This window comes from Mustela nivalis, assembly GCF_964662115.1.
Source record: "Mustela nivalis genome assembly, chromosome: X".
In the NCBI taxonomy this organism is placed as follows: Eukaryota; Metazoa; Chordata; class Mammalia; order Carnivora; family Mustelidae; genus Mustela; species Mustela nivalis.
The window spans coordinates 96,609,450-96,625,869 of record NC_139040.1 but is presented as its reverse complement, the minus strand read 5'-3'; the positions used below and the strand labels follow the sequence as shown (position 1 = coordinate 96,625,869).

Here is a 16,420-nt window from a genome sequence, read left to right as displayed (position 1 = left end):
TTTTCATGTAATCAGTCCAACAACCATGAATGGAAGATATTATTTATTATTATCCTCATTTGATTGTGAGAAACTTGACTCAAGATGGGTGGCAAGCTGCGCCTCAGGTGACTCAGCTGACATATGGGAGAGCCCGGATTCAAATCTAGAGCTTCAAATCTAGGACTCTGAATCCTTTCCTGTCAATTACTATACTCTTCTGCCTCCCTCAAGGCAGGTACCCACTATTCTGACTCGGGGATTTGAGGTGTGGTTTGCACTGAATGTGGAAGTCTGAGTAAAAGACGCAGTAAAAAGAGGAAGACATAGGGGTGCCTGGATGGCTCGGTCATTGAGCATCTGCCTTCAACTCAGGTCATGATGCCAGGGCCCTGGGGTTGAGCCCCACATTGGGCTCCCTGCTCAGTGGGGAACCTGCTTCTCCCTTTGCTTGTACCTCCACCTGCTTGTGCTCTGTACCGGTAACTGCGTATGTGTATGGGGGGCGGTCGGTGGGTGAGGACAGTGTCCAGGAGGGTGAGGAGGAAGGATTACAGAAAGAGTAGTATGAGGTGGGGAGGGGACATATTGAGTACAGTGTGATCTGTGGAAGCTTCTAGGCAAACCTATGCACAGTCGTGTCATTCAATGTGATGAATTTCTGCAAAATTGTATACACATCACACACACACACATGCACACACACACACTAAAGTGTGGTCTGTCCCACAGAGTTGAGCTCAGTTAATTAAGAAACCATATTGTAGAGGAGTGGTTCTAAGACTTGAACGTCCGTAAGAATCCCTTGGGAAACTTGTTTCAGCACCCATGGCCGGCACCAGCCCCAGACTTGCGGACTTGGTAAGTCTGAGGCTGGCCCCGAGAACGTGCATTTCTAACCAGCTTCCAGGTGACGTTGATGTCCCCAGCCCAGGGACAATGCTTTGCCAGGTACCCGTGTGTGTGTGTTGGGGGCAGGGGGGGTGCTGTGGGGGATGTGTGTGTGTCTCACTTGGCTGGGAGCGAAATGGGAGATATTTGGCATTTGAACACTAAAATCATTTGCTTCCTGAAACCAAAGTCCCATTTGTGCTCCCTCTCCAACTCTCTCCGCCCCACCCCCTTCCAGTCCAGACCCTCCTATGCAGCCATTTCCAAAACCAAGAGTCTGACCCTGTCGTACTCCTACTAAACACTTTAGCAGGTCCTTTGCCTTTGTGTGGCGTGTCAATGCTTCCAGTCTTTCTTGTCTCTTTAATCCCTCACCTTGTCTGGAAAAGACACCTTTCGGGTCCCCAAAAAGGCCACATTGCCTCTTTTCTACATCTGGAATGCCAGTCTCCCAGAGCCTGCCTCCCTTCATTTGATGCAATTCCATTTCTCCTGTGTTTCAAGACTGCTGGCAATGCCCCTTTGGGACCTCTCTACCCTCTTTCACACTGTGGAAATAGCCTGGTAACAAAGCCAAGCTCTCCACAGATCTGGCAGCATGAAGACAGGTACTGGGTCACAGCATTTAGTGCATGAATAAACAACTTAATAAATTATAATTGAACTAGTGTTATTCCAGACCTGGCAAGAATTAACCACCATATCTGTTCTTCCTGGAGCAAAGGATTATGTGCTTTCTTAGAGTCTGAGCTACCGTGGTGGCGGGGAGGGGGGAGATCCTCACTCACAAATAGCATAAGGAAATGACAACATGCCATTAATAACCCAGAAGAAGCTGTGTCTGTTTTAGGATTTTTCCATCTGGGCATTACAAACCACAAAAACAACTGTTTTGCCTCCACAAAGAACATATTTTTTTAACAGCGCACTTTCCAAAAGGACATTCCTTCTGTTGCATTTTGATCTATTCTGATTTAATTTAAAGTTTGGAGATGGGGTCTGACCTTATCTATCAGTGGCTGAGCTGTTGTCTCATGGAAATGCAGTTTGAAACTCATTAATAGGGTAGCCTGTGTATTATAACTTAGAAGCTCTGGGTTATCACTGATGCTTGCAATTGCTATGGAAACCGGGTTCATATGCACCTTTCAAAGAGTCTGCTTTAAAACAGGGGGGAAAAAGGGAAAAGGGAAAAAAAAGCCTCCTTGAAAGAATAAGATATTAGTACCCAACATGCATAGGCAGGTTTCATGGCAAAAATGCTCTGCCTACACGGTGATAAAAACAATTCTTTGTATTTTTTAGGAGCTAATAATGTATAACCTTGTATTAGAGAACTGTGTTTATACTGGTGAGGAAGAATGCCTCAAGCAACTTTCCCCCCTGCCCACACAAACACATACACACGCACACGCACATGCAATTTTCAGCTTTCCCCAGACTTTTCCCAGACTGCATCCTTCAGTCCTCCAAAAGCCTCTGCACGTGCAGCTTCAGTTGCTATAGCCCAACTGGTGTGGACACTGGCAGAGAGCTCAGCCTTTTCCACCCCCACCTGCAATGTGTATTGAATGCCACGTCCATTGCTTATGGACTGAATTTCCCCATGTTGAAATGGAGCACTAATTTGATCAAGGGTCTCATAAAAAAAAATTGGGTTGTCTTCCCCTACAAATCTGGGTTTTGGAGGCTTTATCCTTCATCTCTCTCCTTGCCCACATTTTTTTCCCTAATGATCCTATTGATCCAAGTGTGGTATTGTGTTGGGTAAATGAAAATGTGAACAGTCACCAACGTGGAGGGGGGAGATGCGGCCACCCCCTGAGACTGGGGTGGGAGCGGGATGGGGGTGGGGCCAGAGAACAGGGGTGGCTGGGTGGCTCAGCCGGTTAAGCGTCTGCCTTTGGCTCAGGTCACGACCTCAGGGTCATGGGATGGAGCCCCGTGTTGGGCTCCCTGCTCAGTGGGGAGCCTGCTTCTCCCTCTGTCTCTCCTCCTGCTTGTGCTTGTGCTTGCACACTCTATCTCTCAAATAAATAAAAGCTTAAAAGGAAAAAAAAAAAACAGAGAACGTGAGTGGGAAGTGGTGGATGGGGGTGGTGTTCAATGGCAAACATCAGTATTGGCTTCTGAGTGGTGTGGCCCTACACACATCATCTCACTGTCTTACTCCCAAACGTTCTTTCCCAGCCACCTCATTTTGTCTGCATTTGCTCTTCTGTCCTCTTCACTTCTGTTCCCACTCACCAGTCTCTAGCTAAGGTGCCCCCACCAAAGATCTGATTTGTCACAGGGGTAGCACAGGAGTCGCAGGACTCACAAACCATTTATAAAACAGAGAGGAATTGGCTCAATAATTCAAGAAAGGGACACACAACTGCGAACACATTAGAAAAATCCAAGAGGGTTATTATGATCTTGAATGCTCTTGTTTCTTTCCCTACAAAACTTGGGTCTTTCATCTTTTTTTCTTGCCTCTCTCCCTCTCTCCTTCCTTTCTGCTCTGCTCCAGCCTGATTTGACTCCTTTCTGGCCGCTCTCCTGGCCTTCTCCATGCTATCTCCCCATCAGGCTGGGCATGGAGGATACACTTCTCTCAAACCAGTACCTACCCTGACCTAGGGTTTCCACGATGGGACCCAGTGTTCCGAAGCAGAACAATATAGCTCCATAAAACATCATCCAACAAAAGGAAGCATGGTTTATAGTTCATATTTTATGTAATTGCTTAGCTTTAGAGACAAAGCATCTACAATGCCTCATTCAAATAAGAGAAAAACAAAACTCTCATCATCATCTTATGGTAAAGAATTCTCTGAGTGGACACCCTGCTCTCAATACGCCACCGTTTGTCATCCCCTCCAATGTCCGTGTCTCTCTGTTTACCTCCCCACTTGTGAATCCTTCTCTGGCTTTCCCCTAATCCCTTCTGTGCTCCTTCCCTAACCCTGAACACATGTGAGCTGGGCCTCCTCTTCTCTTGAACCGAACAGATCCTGAGGGCTGGGTTTCCTCTGTCCTCACGTCCAGATAGAAGGAACTCAGGAGAGAACACCTCTTCTGAAGGCTGGTGCTCACCTTGCAGGCATCTTGAAAATACTTACTGCTTTTCAAGTCGTTAACATCACCTAAACAAGGACTCTTGTCCCTCTCTTAATACAGGCCTCCTATCTCCTGGAAGGCTTCAGAAATGATCCTTTCAGAATCTTACGAGTCTCCCCAACTTGACTCAGACCTCCTTAAGGGCAGAGGCTATGTTCCATTTGCCTTTTTCTCTCCCAAGCATGGCTACTGCTCCTGACAAGCATGGCCATGCTTGCTAAATGTTTTCCCACTGGTTGAAAGTGACATATACTCCGTTCATCTTTGTTTGAGTGACTGTCTCAGGTTCTTTGCTGAGCAGGGACTCAGAGCAGAGGGTGAGAGGGAGTAGCAAAAGGACCCAGGGCTCAGGGCAGTATATGTGTGGGGGAGAGGGCAGCTCCTACATTCGAGAACATTCTCCTGAGACCACTCCCACTTTCTAGCTGTACAGAGAAGTATGGCGGGGTAGACATGTGTGCTTAGGCGGCATGCAGGAAGAATCCTCAGACCCCATCAAGGACCTGAATAGAGCCAATGTTGCATGGTGGGGAAGGGGTGAAGAATCTGCTTGAGGAAGCCAGACAGACCTGGGTTTGAATCTGAATTCCATCATTTAGCAGCTGTGGATTTAGACAAGTTGCATAAGTTTCTTTATTTTCAATTTCCTCACCTCTAAAATGGGGGAAAAATACTATTTCAAAGGACTCTTGGTGTAATTGAAAGGGACAATGTTTTTGAAACCCTAGTATGGTGTTGGACACATCACATGTACTCAGGAAATGGCAATTATTAGCCTTAGTACTGGTAGTAGTATTGATATAATTATTTGATTGGGTGGAAAAAAGAACTATCCTTTTCCTCATCATTCCTTCAGTAAGATTTTTGTGTCCTTTTTATGAAAGTCCAGAGAGTTAATGACTCAGCGAGAGCCAGTCATAACTTTTAGAGCTAGTGAATTCAAGACTCCATTCTTTTTATATTTTTTATTTTTTTTCTCCCCTCCCTTCCCAATTTCTCGCTCTGGCTACCTTTTTCTTTCCTTTCATTTTATAATGACCCCCAATTTTGACCCACTCCCTTCCCAATCAATACTCTATACCACATTCTTCATTTATTCTAAGGTGTGAAAGGTTGATAAGCACCTATGATATTATTCCCAGGGTATATTTGCACATGAAGAAGAACAGAATCCTTTAACTGAAAATATTAAGATCCTTTGAGTTCAGTGTTTTTCAAATTACAGGTTGCATTTTAAAGGGACCAATTTAGTGGCTCTTGACTACCATTCTTTTATATTATTGTGCCTTATTACATGTTATTTAGTGTACTAATGTAGAGGGAAAAATGCAAATAATTTCAAAGTCTAGGGGGACATGTAATTGCTTTAACCTTCAAGGGGAAGTTACTCTTATTTAACAAACCATTTATACCATTATGTGTCACAGGTTTTAAATAACCAGCCTTGCTGAATCTTAGACTGAAAAATGAGTAAACAAAGGCTCACATCAGAAGTTACTAGAGGAGATGATACTGATGAAGGGTTTAAACTGGAACTGAACATTCTCAGATTCCTTTCACCAAAGGAAACTAAATTTAAATAATAAAAGTCCATTTTCTATTGGCGCCTAGGTGGCTCAGTCAGTTCAGCATCTATTTTCAGCTCAGGTCATGATCTCGGGGTCCTGGGATCAAGTCTGCCTCGGCTCCCTCCTCAGTGGGAGTCTGCTTCCCCCTCTGTGACATCTCTTGCTCTCACTCCTTCTCAAATAAATAAAATCTTTTTAAAAAGCAACAGTTAAAAAAAAAGAAAAGTCCACTTTTTATACAGCCTAATACTATGTCACTTAATTAGGAAATTACAATGTGGAAAAAAAATATTTCTGGATTTCATTTGACTAGGGTACCAAAAGAACCATGCATAAAAGCAAAAACTGGTAAGTCAAATCACATCAAAACTAAAAATTTTGGGGGTGCCTGGGTGACTCAGTCAGTTAAGCATCTGCTTTTAGCTCAAGTCATGATTCCAGAGTCCTGGGATCCAATTCCACGTTGGGCTCTCTGCATAGCAGGGAGTCTGCTTCTCTCTCTCTCTTTCTGCCTGGTGCTCCCCCTGCTTGTGCTCTCTCTCAAATAAAATCTAAAAGCTTTTGCAGAGCATAAGTTTCTGTAAGAGGATAATACAGTACAGGTTATAAGAAAATATTTGCAAATCAAAGAACTCTCAAAACTCAACAGTAAAAGCAGATAATCAAACTAGAAACTGGGCAAATGACATTTTATGGAAGAGGATATGCAGATGGCGAATAAGCACAATTAATCAAGATGTGCAACATCGTTGGCCATTCGTGAAATGCAAATAAGGATACTGGGACACTTTTATAAGAATGACTTAAAAATAGTGACAATACCAAATGTTGGTAAGGATGCAGAGAAACTGGAATGCTCATATATATTGGTGGGAAGGTAGAATGGCACAGCCACTCTGGAAAACAGTTTGGCAGTTTTTTAAGAAACTGCAACCACCACACGAGCCGGCAAGTGCACTCCCGGGCATTGATCCCAGAAAAGTGAAAACTTATGTTCACACAAAAACCTGTGCACAAATGTTCATAGCAGCTTCTTTTGTAATACCAAAACCTGGAACCAGTCCAGATGTCCTTCAAAGGATGGCTGGATAAACAAAGTGTGGTACATCCTGAAAGGTTATATACTATATGATTTCATTGACAGAACATTCTTGAAATGACAAAATTCTAGAGATGGAGAACAGATGTGGCTACAAAAGGGCACCATGAGGGATCCTTGTGGTGAGGGAATGTTCTGTATCTTGATCGTATTAATGTCAATGTTCACGTTGTGGTGCTGTGCTATAGTTTTGCAACATGTTACTGGGATATAATGATTTATAAGAAATAATATATGTGCTCATCCAAATGGCCCAAATTATATTTCTCAGATATATCTGGACTTCATCCCCAGTTCCCTGAAAACGCTTCAGAGCCATAAAAGTGAAATGGGTGTCTTGCTGTTAATGGAAATGATGTTGGGACCCCACCCAAGGGCAAGGGCTGGTTGCCAGGCAAACAAACCCTTGTCACTATAGGCTTGAAACTTTCAGCCCCACCCCCTGACCCTGGGGTAAGGGACAGGCTGAAGTTTGAATTAGCCAGTAGCCAATGACTTAGTCAATCCTGATTATGTCATAAAGCTCCCATAAAACTCCAAGAGGACAGGGTTTTGTGGTCCTCTTTTTGAGAGCTTTTGTGCTTGGGAACCAGAATGCTTCCATGTGCCACTGCTCCGGGATCCCAGCTCCATGACAACAGAAGCTCCTTTGTTCAGGACCTCCCCTTGTGTATCTCTTCATCTGCCTATCAAATCATATGCTTTAATAAACTGCCACATGTAACCGTTTCCCTGAGTTCTGTGAGTTGCTCCAGCAAATTAATCAAAATTCTTCAACCTTGGAACCAGCAATCATTGGCTGGTTGGTCAGAAGCAAAGTTGACAACCTAGGGTAGTGAGTGATGTCTGAAATGGGAGTGGGACTGAAAGCTTAACCTGTGGGATTGGATGCTATCTTCAGGTAGTGCAAGAATTGCTTGCTTTGAAGGGGGGAGTCGCTCCTCCCACATTGGAATTGGGTCTGGGAACCCTAAAAGAGTTACCATTGAGGGAAGATGAATAAAGAGAACTTAGGATCTCTCTGTATCACTTCTCATAATTGTATGTGAACCTACAATTATCTCAATGAAGTTTTAAGCTTAAAAAAAAAAAAAAGGAAATACACACACAAAAAACCTTTGGGCTTACTTCTGTCCAGGAGCTATAATCATGTCATTGGATTCAAAGGCATCTGTTATAAAAGAAAAGCTCAATTGTTTTCTCAAAGATAACTAGGTCAAACAAACTAATAATAGCAAGTTACTTAACAAGCTATAAACCAAAAAGGTGTAAAAACTTGGCACTTGAATTCCATTTCCTATTTCTCTATACCTCAGAAGAGTGAATAGACCATAGTGATCAAGTAGAAATAACACTGTTTCAACAAATGATAGAATATTTGAGAGAAGGAAGGGTCCCCAATGTCTTGAGAATCCACGATACTGCGTAAAGGGTTGTGTGTAACTGCCGGGAGGATTGAGGAAACAAAGGGTTGAGGCTAATACCCTTATGAGAAGGGAGTAGTGAGATAACAGATTTTTTTAAAAATACTGATATGTAATCTGCCCACCTTGGTGTACAAGATATAGTCTGAATAGGCACTGGCACAATTTGAACCCAGTAATTCACGAAAAAGAACTCTTTTTGCTAAAAAAAAGGAGAGTTTCCTTTTAAGTACTGAAAGAAAATTAAGAGAAAATAAAGGTACTAAGGTCAGGAACGCAACAATCACTCTTAACATACCTCCCGCTCCCCAAATAAACAGGCAAATCACCCTAAAGACAAATGTTTTTCAGCCCGAATATTCATCAGACTATGTAATCAATCTATATGTACTGCACTTTGATTTTGTAACTAGAACTTTTTAATAAAAGCCAGTGGATGAAAACAAACAAACAAAAACAAGCCAGTACATCTATAAGTGAATATAAATTAGTCCCCTTTGCCATTTAAAAAGCTATATGACATATACAGTAACGAACAGTTCTTTAAAGGCTACGCATTTTTAATTGCTACCAGTATTTGCCGCAAAGAACCACACACAAAAACACCAAGCAACCGTTTTGCCGTTAGTGTATTATTTTCTAAGTTCACCATTGAATTATGGAGGTACAGTTTTTAATCGATAGGTATTTTCAGTACTTGAAGCCTGGCCTCGACAGAGCAAGCAGCAGTGTTGGAACAGCAGTTCGGAGAGCTCGGAGCAGTTCGGAGCAGTGCAGTTCAGAGCAGTTCGGAGCAGTTCGGTAGTTCTTAGCAGTTCGTATGGGGAAAGGCAAGCGACAGCAGGGCAGAGCAAATGTTGTCTAGGTGCAGAATGCCTGGGATTGCAGTTCGTCATTTGTAGGAACTTCACTGGATTCTTCCGCAGCAGTGTTGTCTTCGTTATTGTTACCATGTAGAGTTTCTTCGTTGTCATCCTTGTCTTTCTCATGTTGGAGGTCTTTGGAGATGAGTTGTCTAGCCAGCTTGAGGTTCAGGCCTTCGTTGTAGTGTAGTTTCCTTTTCATTTCGAACTGCCGCTGCTTTTCTTGCTTGTCGAAAAGGATCTTGCTGCTGTGTGCTCCGTCACTCTCCGGCTCTCCCAACTGGCAGTTCAATTCCGAGGTACCACTGGCGGCGAATTTCTTGGCTAAGTTGTCTGGGGTCATGGCTTCCTTTGCTTCAGAATCATTCAGTGGATCTTCTCCATCGTCTTGCGGGCTGAAGTAGGGGCTGCTGGGCTCGTTGATCTTCATGAAGTCATAGTCTCTATAAGCAGGCCGGTGTGTTGCCAGGATGTTGGATTCGTCCCATTTCTGGGACTTTTTTCTCTGGACCTCCTGTATTGTCCCTCCCGACTGCTGGGCAGAGGCAGCCACTGAGGAACCAGTGGAGCTTTTGTTCTTCAGTATCCCCTTGATCGGCCGGTGCGAGGCAGTGGAGGCCGCCATGCCTGCCTGGGGAGCCAAGGGCCGCCGCGGGAGGGTTGGGCCGCCGCAGCCGCCTGCCCGCCCTCCAGGCTGAAACGGCAGCTTGGTCTGTTCTGGGAACCAGTTGCAACGTCCTAATAGCTGCACCAGGACCCAACGTCACAAAAGGACATGGCAGACGACGCCACAATGGTACCCGCTGCCGGTCATGGCGGCCGTCATGGAAGTCATCACTGCCTCCCAGCCCATGATGGCTGGTTTTGTTTTTGTTTTAAGGACTAATATGGGAAATACCCCTGCATTGCACACAAAACAGAGAAGCACTGTTTTGTGAATTTCTATCTAGCCTGTCTGTGTACCAGAGGCTATGTAAAACGTATGTCTTACTGTGCGTCCCAGTCAAAAATTTGAGTTGCTGCTTTGGTTGAAAAGATTGGAAGTGTAGGTGCTACAAGGTGATTACCTTCTGCTCATTCCTTATGTTACCATGCACGCCTCCCTCTCTCCTACCTACTTACACGCACGGCCCCGCGCCCAAAACCCCTGGTCTTCCTCTTATGCTCCGCCTCTTGTTTAATGGCCCCCAAATCCAGTCGCTTACACCAGGTGGGACTGTGCCTCCCTCTCCAATCCAGCCTTCAAGCAGGGGCCTAAATAGTTTGAGAAACTCTCCCAATTCTCTGTCTTCCACCACCACCCTGATTCAAATCACCACTACCTCCTTATGGATACTACAGCCACAGCCTTTGTATTGCACCATCCCCCCACCTTCACTCCTCTAGCTGCCTCCCAACTTCTTACCCACCCTCTAGCCAAAGTAGTTTTTCAGAAACACCCCTCAAATCTTGTCAAATCTCTGTTTCAAGCCCCTTAACTGTTGCCCATTTTCTGTAACTTGAGGACCCAAATCTAGAAGAGACCAAAAGAGGCAGCTCTCTGAACTGCACAGGCATGCATATGGAGTATTCTCCCAGTGAAGTCTCCCAGTCCTACCTCCAGCTTTCCATTCTGGCCTTTCTGTGCCAAGAGCATCCACCTCCCTTCCTGTCCCAGAGGACTTTTGTTTTCAGCTCAATCATTATTGCCTTATTTGGGCCTGTTTCCTGAGTCCCAGGGCAGATAGACCTTCCTGTGCTCTCCTGACCTTTTTTATTCTCCTTGGCAGTTGTGATTATACTGTCTGGGCACACTAGATAGTAAACTTCAAGAGAGGAAAGAAGATGTGTTTTGCTCATCATTATCTCTAGCTCTGTATCTTGACAACATCAGGATGTACCTGGACCATAGTAGGTATTACAAAAATTTTTTTTTTTTTAATTTTTTTTTTTAATTTTTTATTTTTTATAAACATATATTTTTATCCCCAGGGGTACAGGTCTGTGAATCACCAGGTTTACACACTTCACAGCACTCACCAAAGCACATACCCTCCCCAATGTCCATAATCCCACCCCCTTCTCCCAAACCCCCTCCCCCCAGCAATCCTCAGTTTGTTTTGTGAGATTAAGAGTCACTTATGGTTTGTTACAAAAATATTTATTGAGTGAATAATAAATGAGAGGTGATGGGGAACTGGAAGAATGAGATGTGTGAATAAAGAAAATAGGACTCTAGACCCCTTACAGTCAGTTTCAATTTGTCCAGTCACATAGGGGGAAAAGAAAAAACAACCCAAAAACCCATATGTGGAATTTGGGGGCTATTATAGGAGTGACTTTGGAACATTTTGTCCTTCACAGGCCTCGTATTTCACAAGCAGTGACATTCTTCTAAAAAACAAAAAGGAAATTAAGATCCAGTTTCACATTCTCCCCTCCAGGTAGCATTCACAAGATTTTTTTTTCCCTTCTGATAACATTTTGCTTCCTCTTCTCTCCCTCAAGGTCTTTCTGCATTTTCGAAACACAAAAGCTAAAGCATGAAAGAACTATAAAACTTTTACAAGGGTCTTAAGCACCCTAAGTTCAAGTTGTCCTGTATTCTCCGAAGTCCTACTAACTTCAGGAACTCTGCAATCACTTTAAAACTGTTATTCATCTCAGAAAAAGAATTTCCTGATACCATGCTCTTTGAAAAAAAAAAAAAGTTGTATTCTGTGGTGAGGGCTTTCAGGGATTCAAAGCTGATATTCAAGGCTATAGGAAAACCCTCTGGTATGTGAGAGGAGGAAAAAAACAATCTTCATTATTCAGAACTACTCCAGGCTACCCTTCTAAAAAGCTTCACTGCAAAGCAACACAGAGCAGCACAAATGTGGTTAGTCCTCCTCGCTTGTAGGCACAGGGGGTCTGTTTATGTTTAGCTGTAAACAGGATGTTAAAGGGAGATGCTGATCCCAGTGCACTGGGATTTTGCTTTTGTCTGTACACAGCACCCACCCCCACATACTGTGATCTGCTCAATATATAATGAGTCAGCGATCTGGTCTTTCTCATGCTTTCTGAAATTCGTCTTTCAGTAGCATAAAGGTGGTTCATGCTGGGGCAGGAGCCAGGTGATTGTGACCTGTTTACATGGGCCCCAGAGAACATGATTTAAAGAAGGAAACCACCAGTCCTGACAGATTTCAGTTGTTCATTAAGTAAAAGTAATCCTTTTCCACCTACCATTTGCTCCTTATCTGTTTAATTAAGGAAAGTCTCCCCAAGAAAAACCCAAGTTTTGAGTTCTTATCATCAAACTAAAAATTCTCAATCTCAGCAACACTATGGCAAGCTTGAGTTAGAGAAGATTAGCAGGCTTTCCAATAGTTCTCTTTCTTTAGGCCATTTGTTTGTTATTGCCCTAGGACAAGAGCCAAACAGGTAAGTCTGAGTCTCCACTACACACACTCACACACTCCAGGGCTAACTAAAACTTTCCCAGTCCATGATACATTATATGGAACTTACATAAGTCCTAGAAAGTCCTTCGGACAAATATTTAGGACCATCCACTCTATTTCCAAGAGCGGAACCTTCATTTCAAATGCACAGAAAGTGAAGTAGTGCTTCGGTGGTCCTCAATGATGGGTTAATGTTTGATAAATACTTCTAAATACCCATGCTGTTCTATCATCATGGTTTTAAAAAACATTTAACAAATATTACTGATATTTAAAATGTCATTTGAACCCTCTGATGTTTGCAGGGATCAGAGAGTTCTGCAGAGCACTGACTGACTCCACAGCTTTGTTTCTTGCCCTAAGAATCACCTCTTTTCCACGGAGACATTCTCCAAGTGCCCATAAGTACGGGGCTTGGTTCAAAAGTAGAACCAAGCCTGGAACAAAGAAATTCTCAACTAAAGGTGGAAATACCTAAGAAACCAAGAGTTCTCTCTAACGTGCAAGGTATCCGAGATGTCCCACCATTAGTGATAGATTAGTAAAACTAATTACTAATCTAATTAGTAAAACTAATTACTAACCTAATTAGTAAAACTAATTGCCAGTAGTGTTAGATTAGTAAAACTCTGAGAGAAGGCAGTGGGCTATTTTGGGAGCAATCATGCTACTGGTAATGGGGATTAGTACTAGTTTATCCATGAGGTATCTGAAGTCATGCATCAGTTTATCCAAGAATTATCCATAGTACTTGGAGAATTATGTTAGATACTGTGTGGTATGAAAAAAAAAGTGCTCTTTGGTTTTGAATCTGTTTCTTCCCCAATTTCTCTCTCTCATATTCCAAACCCAGGTTTTGGACATTTTACTAGATATCCATATCTTAGATTGGGTTTCCTTACAAAGAGACCCTGAGACAAGGATTCAAGTGTAAGTAGTCTATACTTGGGAAGAGATTTGCAGAAAACATTGGTAGAGGAGTGGGGAAGTGAGACAGGGGAGGAGAGGAGATGAAAGGTACACCACCAAAGCTGTTCCTCCTGTGGGCAACTAGAGCTTAATCCTCCTGCAAAAGTGGGAGTCAATGAGGAAGAGTGAGCCCCATGGCTCACCCCCATCTCATGGGTGAGGGTGCAAGAGTCTATTTATGCATTAATTGCTGCCATCTTTACTTAAGGCCTGCTGGGAGTAGGGAGGGACATTAACTCCCTGTACTTCGGATTCCTGCTGGAGCACTGGGAGTTGACGGCCAATGTGCTGTTGTATCCTCTTGTTGGATTCCTCTCATCCCTTTTTACAAACCACCTCCTGCTATTCTGCTCCCTGGGCTCACAGTCCCAAATGAAAATCTTTCTCTCCAGCTCTGCTTTTACAGGCAGATTCCAGACTAAGACAAGGATTGTTCATTGTATCTTAAGTTTCCCCACACCTAACACATATTCGACACCTGTCCAAACTCTGGCACATGCCAGTATTTCTGTAAAGGGGGTGAATGAGCTGAGGAAAGTAGACAAAAATCTTTTGAAAAGAGGAGTCTGACAATATGGGCAGATCTAGAATGGTTCGGCGAGGTGATGGTTTTCTATCTTTTTCATTAAAAGTTTGAAAGCAGTAAAACTTTTTTTTCCAGATGAAATATTACGTAGTACTCCAGGATAACAACTGATAACATTGGAGCTAGGAAGCAATGGAGTTGGTCTGTCTGAGTGCCCTGGAGTTATCATCATTTGGCACCTCAGAGGTGGTTCCTGAGCCATCAGAGGGACCTGAGGAAGGAAGCCAATATGAAAACCACTGTGAACGTGAGTTGTTGCCCAAAGCATGAGTGTTTGGTTATCCCAAGTGTTGATTTTCTGAGTGGTCACTCCTCAAGAGGAAATTTTCTACTGTAGTGATTGACAATCATAGTCACTGAGAGCAGATCACAAAGGAGACAGGACATCACTGAAAATGTCAGATGTTACATAGTAAACATCAACTTAGGCCCCCTCCAAGGGAATAATCCAATTTGGGAATATTAAATGAAGAGAAAGATCATCAGTGGGAATGTCTGTCAGGAGTTATACAGAAAGTAAAGTCAAAGATATCAGAAAACAGGCCTTGCAGGGATTAGCCGAAGCATTTGTAGGAGAGAAGTGTTCTTGTTCCCTAAAGGACGCTAAGACATTTCCTAGGAAAATGAAAGGTGGTTTCCTTTCTTACTCTTGATCTTTCTTGGTCAGGAAAGGAGCTATTGATAAAACATAACATGGTTTTATCAACCATTTTCATATATACACATAGAGTTAGATTCCAAAAAGTATTATTTTGGCTTAGATGGAAATCCTGAAAGTTATATCAGCCAAGCCCAGGAGGCAGAGATGAGAAGGAGGTTGGATCTAAACTTGTGGAGGAAGGAGAACCTAGGTGGCTCAGTTGGTTAAGCCTCTGCCTTCAGTTCAGGTCATGATCCCAGGGTCCTGGGAATGAGCCCTGTCTTGGGCTCCCTGCTCAGTGGGAAGTCTTCTTCACCCCTCCTTCCCATTTATGCTCCCTCTCACTATCTCTGTCTCTCTCAAATGAATAAATAAAATATTTTTTAAAAAACAAGCAAACTGGGAGTCAAGATGGTGGAGAAGTAGCAGGCAGAGACTACTTCAGCTAGCCGGAGATCAGCTAGATAGCTTATCTTAAGATTGCAAACACCTGAAAATCCATCGGCAGATCGAAGAGAAGAAGAACAGCAATTCTGGAAACAGAAAAACAACCACTTTCTGAAAGGTAGGACCGGCGGAGAAGTGAATCCAAAGCGACGGGAAGATAGACCCCGGGGGAGGGGCCGGCTCCCGGCAAGCGGCGGAGTAACGAAATCAGGACTTTTAAAAGTCTGTTCCGCTGAGGGACATCGCTCCAGAGGCTACCCGGGGCAAAGCCCACAAGGGTTCAGTGTGGCCTCAGGTCCCGCAGTGTCACAGAAGGATCGGGGGTGTCTGAGTGTCGCAGAGCTTGCGGGTATTGGAACGGGAAAGCCGGCTACGGAGATAGAGCCGACAGTAAGCTCGCAGCTCGGGGTTACCTTGAACCGGTCGCAGGCTCGGTGAGCTCGGAGCGCGGCCGGAGGTCAGGCAGACGGGAGTAACTGGGCGCTGTTCTCTGAGGGCGCCCTGAGGAGTGGGGCCCTGGGCTCTCGGCTCCTCCGGGCCGGAGACCAGGAGGCCGCCATTTGTATTCCCATCCTCCGGAACTCTACGGAAAGCACTCAGGGAACAAAAGCTCCTGAAAGCAAACCCGAGCGGATTACTCACCCTGGCCCCCGGCCCCGGGTAAGGGCGGTGTAATTCCGCCTGGGGCAAAGACACTTGAGAATCACTACAACAGGCCCCTCCCCCAGAAGATCAACAAGAAATCCAGCCAAGACCAAGTTCACCTACCAAGGAGTGCGGTTTCAATACCAAGGAGAGCAGCAGAATTCCCGAGGAGGAGAAAGCCAAGCACGGAACTCATGGCTTTTACCCTGTGATTTTTTTTAGTCTTGCAGTTTATTTAATTTTTTTCTTTTTCTTTTTTTTTTTTTTTCCTCGCCATTGGGTAAAATTTTTTTTTTAACTGTTACCTTTTTCTTTTTTAACGATTTTTTACTTATTTATCTAATATATATATTTTTTCTTTTTTACATTTTTCTTAGGTGTTTTCTTTTTTTTTTAATTCTTTTCTTTTCTTTTCTTTTTTCTTTTTTTTTTCTTTCTTTCTTCCTTTTTGAACCTCTTTTTATCCCCTTCTTCCCCCTCATAATTTTGGATCTCTTCTAATTTGGTTAAAGCATATTTTCCTGGGGTTGTTGCCACCCTTTTAGTATTTTACTTGACCCTTCATAACTCTTATCTGGACAAAATGACAAGACGGAAAAATTCAACACAAAAAAAAGAACAAGAGGCAGTACTGAAGGCTAGGGACCTAATCAATACAGACATTGGTAATATGTCAGATCTAGAGTTCAGAATGACAATTCTCAAGGTTCTAGCCGGGCTCAAAAAAGGCATGGAAGATATTAGAGAAACCCTCACGAGAGATATAAAAGCCCTTTCTG

The 16,420-nt window shown here is 43.6% G+C and overlaps 1 protein-coding gene across 1 annotated transcript; it reads right to left on the bottom strand.

The window, feature by feature from the left end:
• Window positions 1-8,681: 8,681 nt before the first annotated feature.
• PPP1R2C (PPP1R2 family member C) lies at window positions 8,682-9,641 on the bottom strand. Its single transcript, XM_082716240.1, has one exon. The coding sequence runs from the start codon at window positions 9,549-9,551 to the stop codon at window positions 8,925-8,927; it is 627 nt and encodes a 208-aa protein (XP_082572366.1). The 5' UTR covers window positions 9,552-9,641; the 3' UTR covers window positions 8,682-8,924.
• Window positions 9,642-16,420: the final 6,779 nt, after the last annotated feature.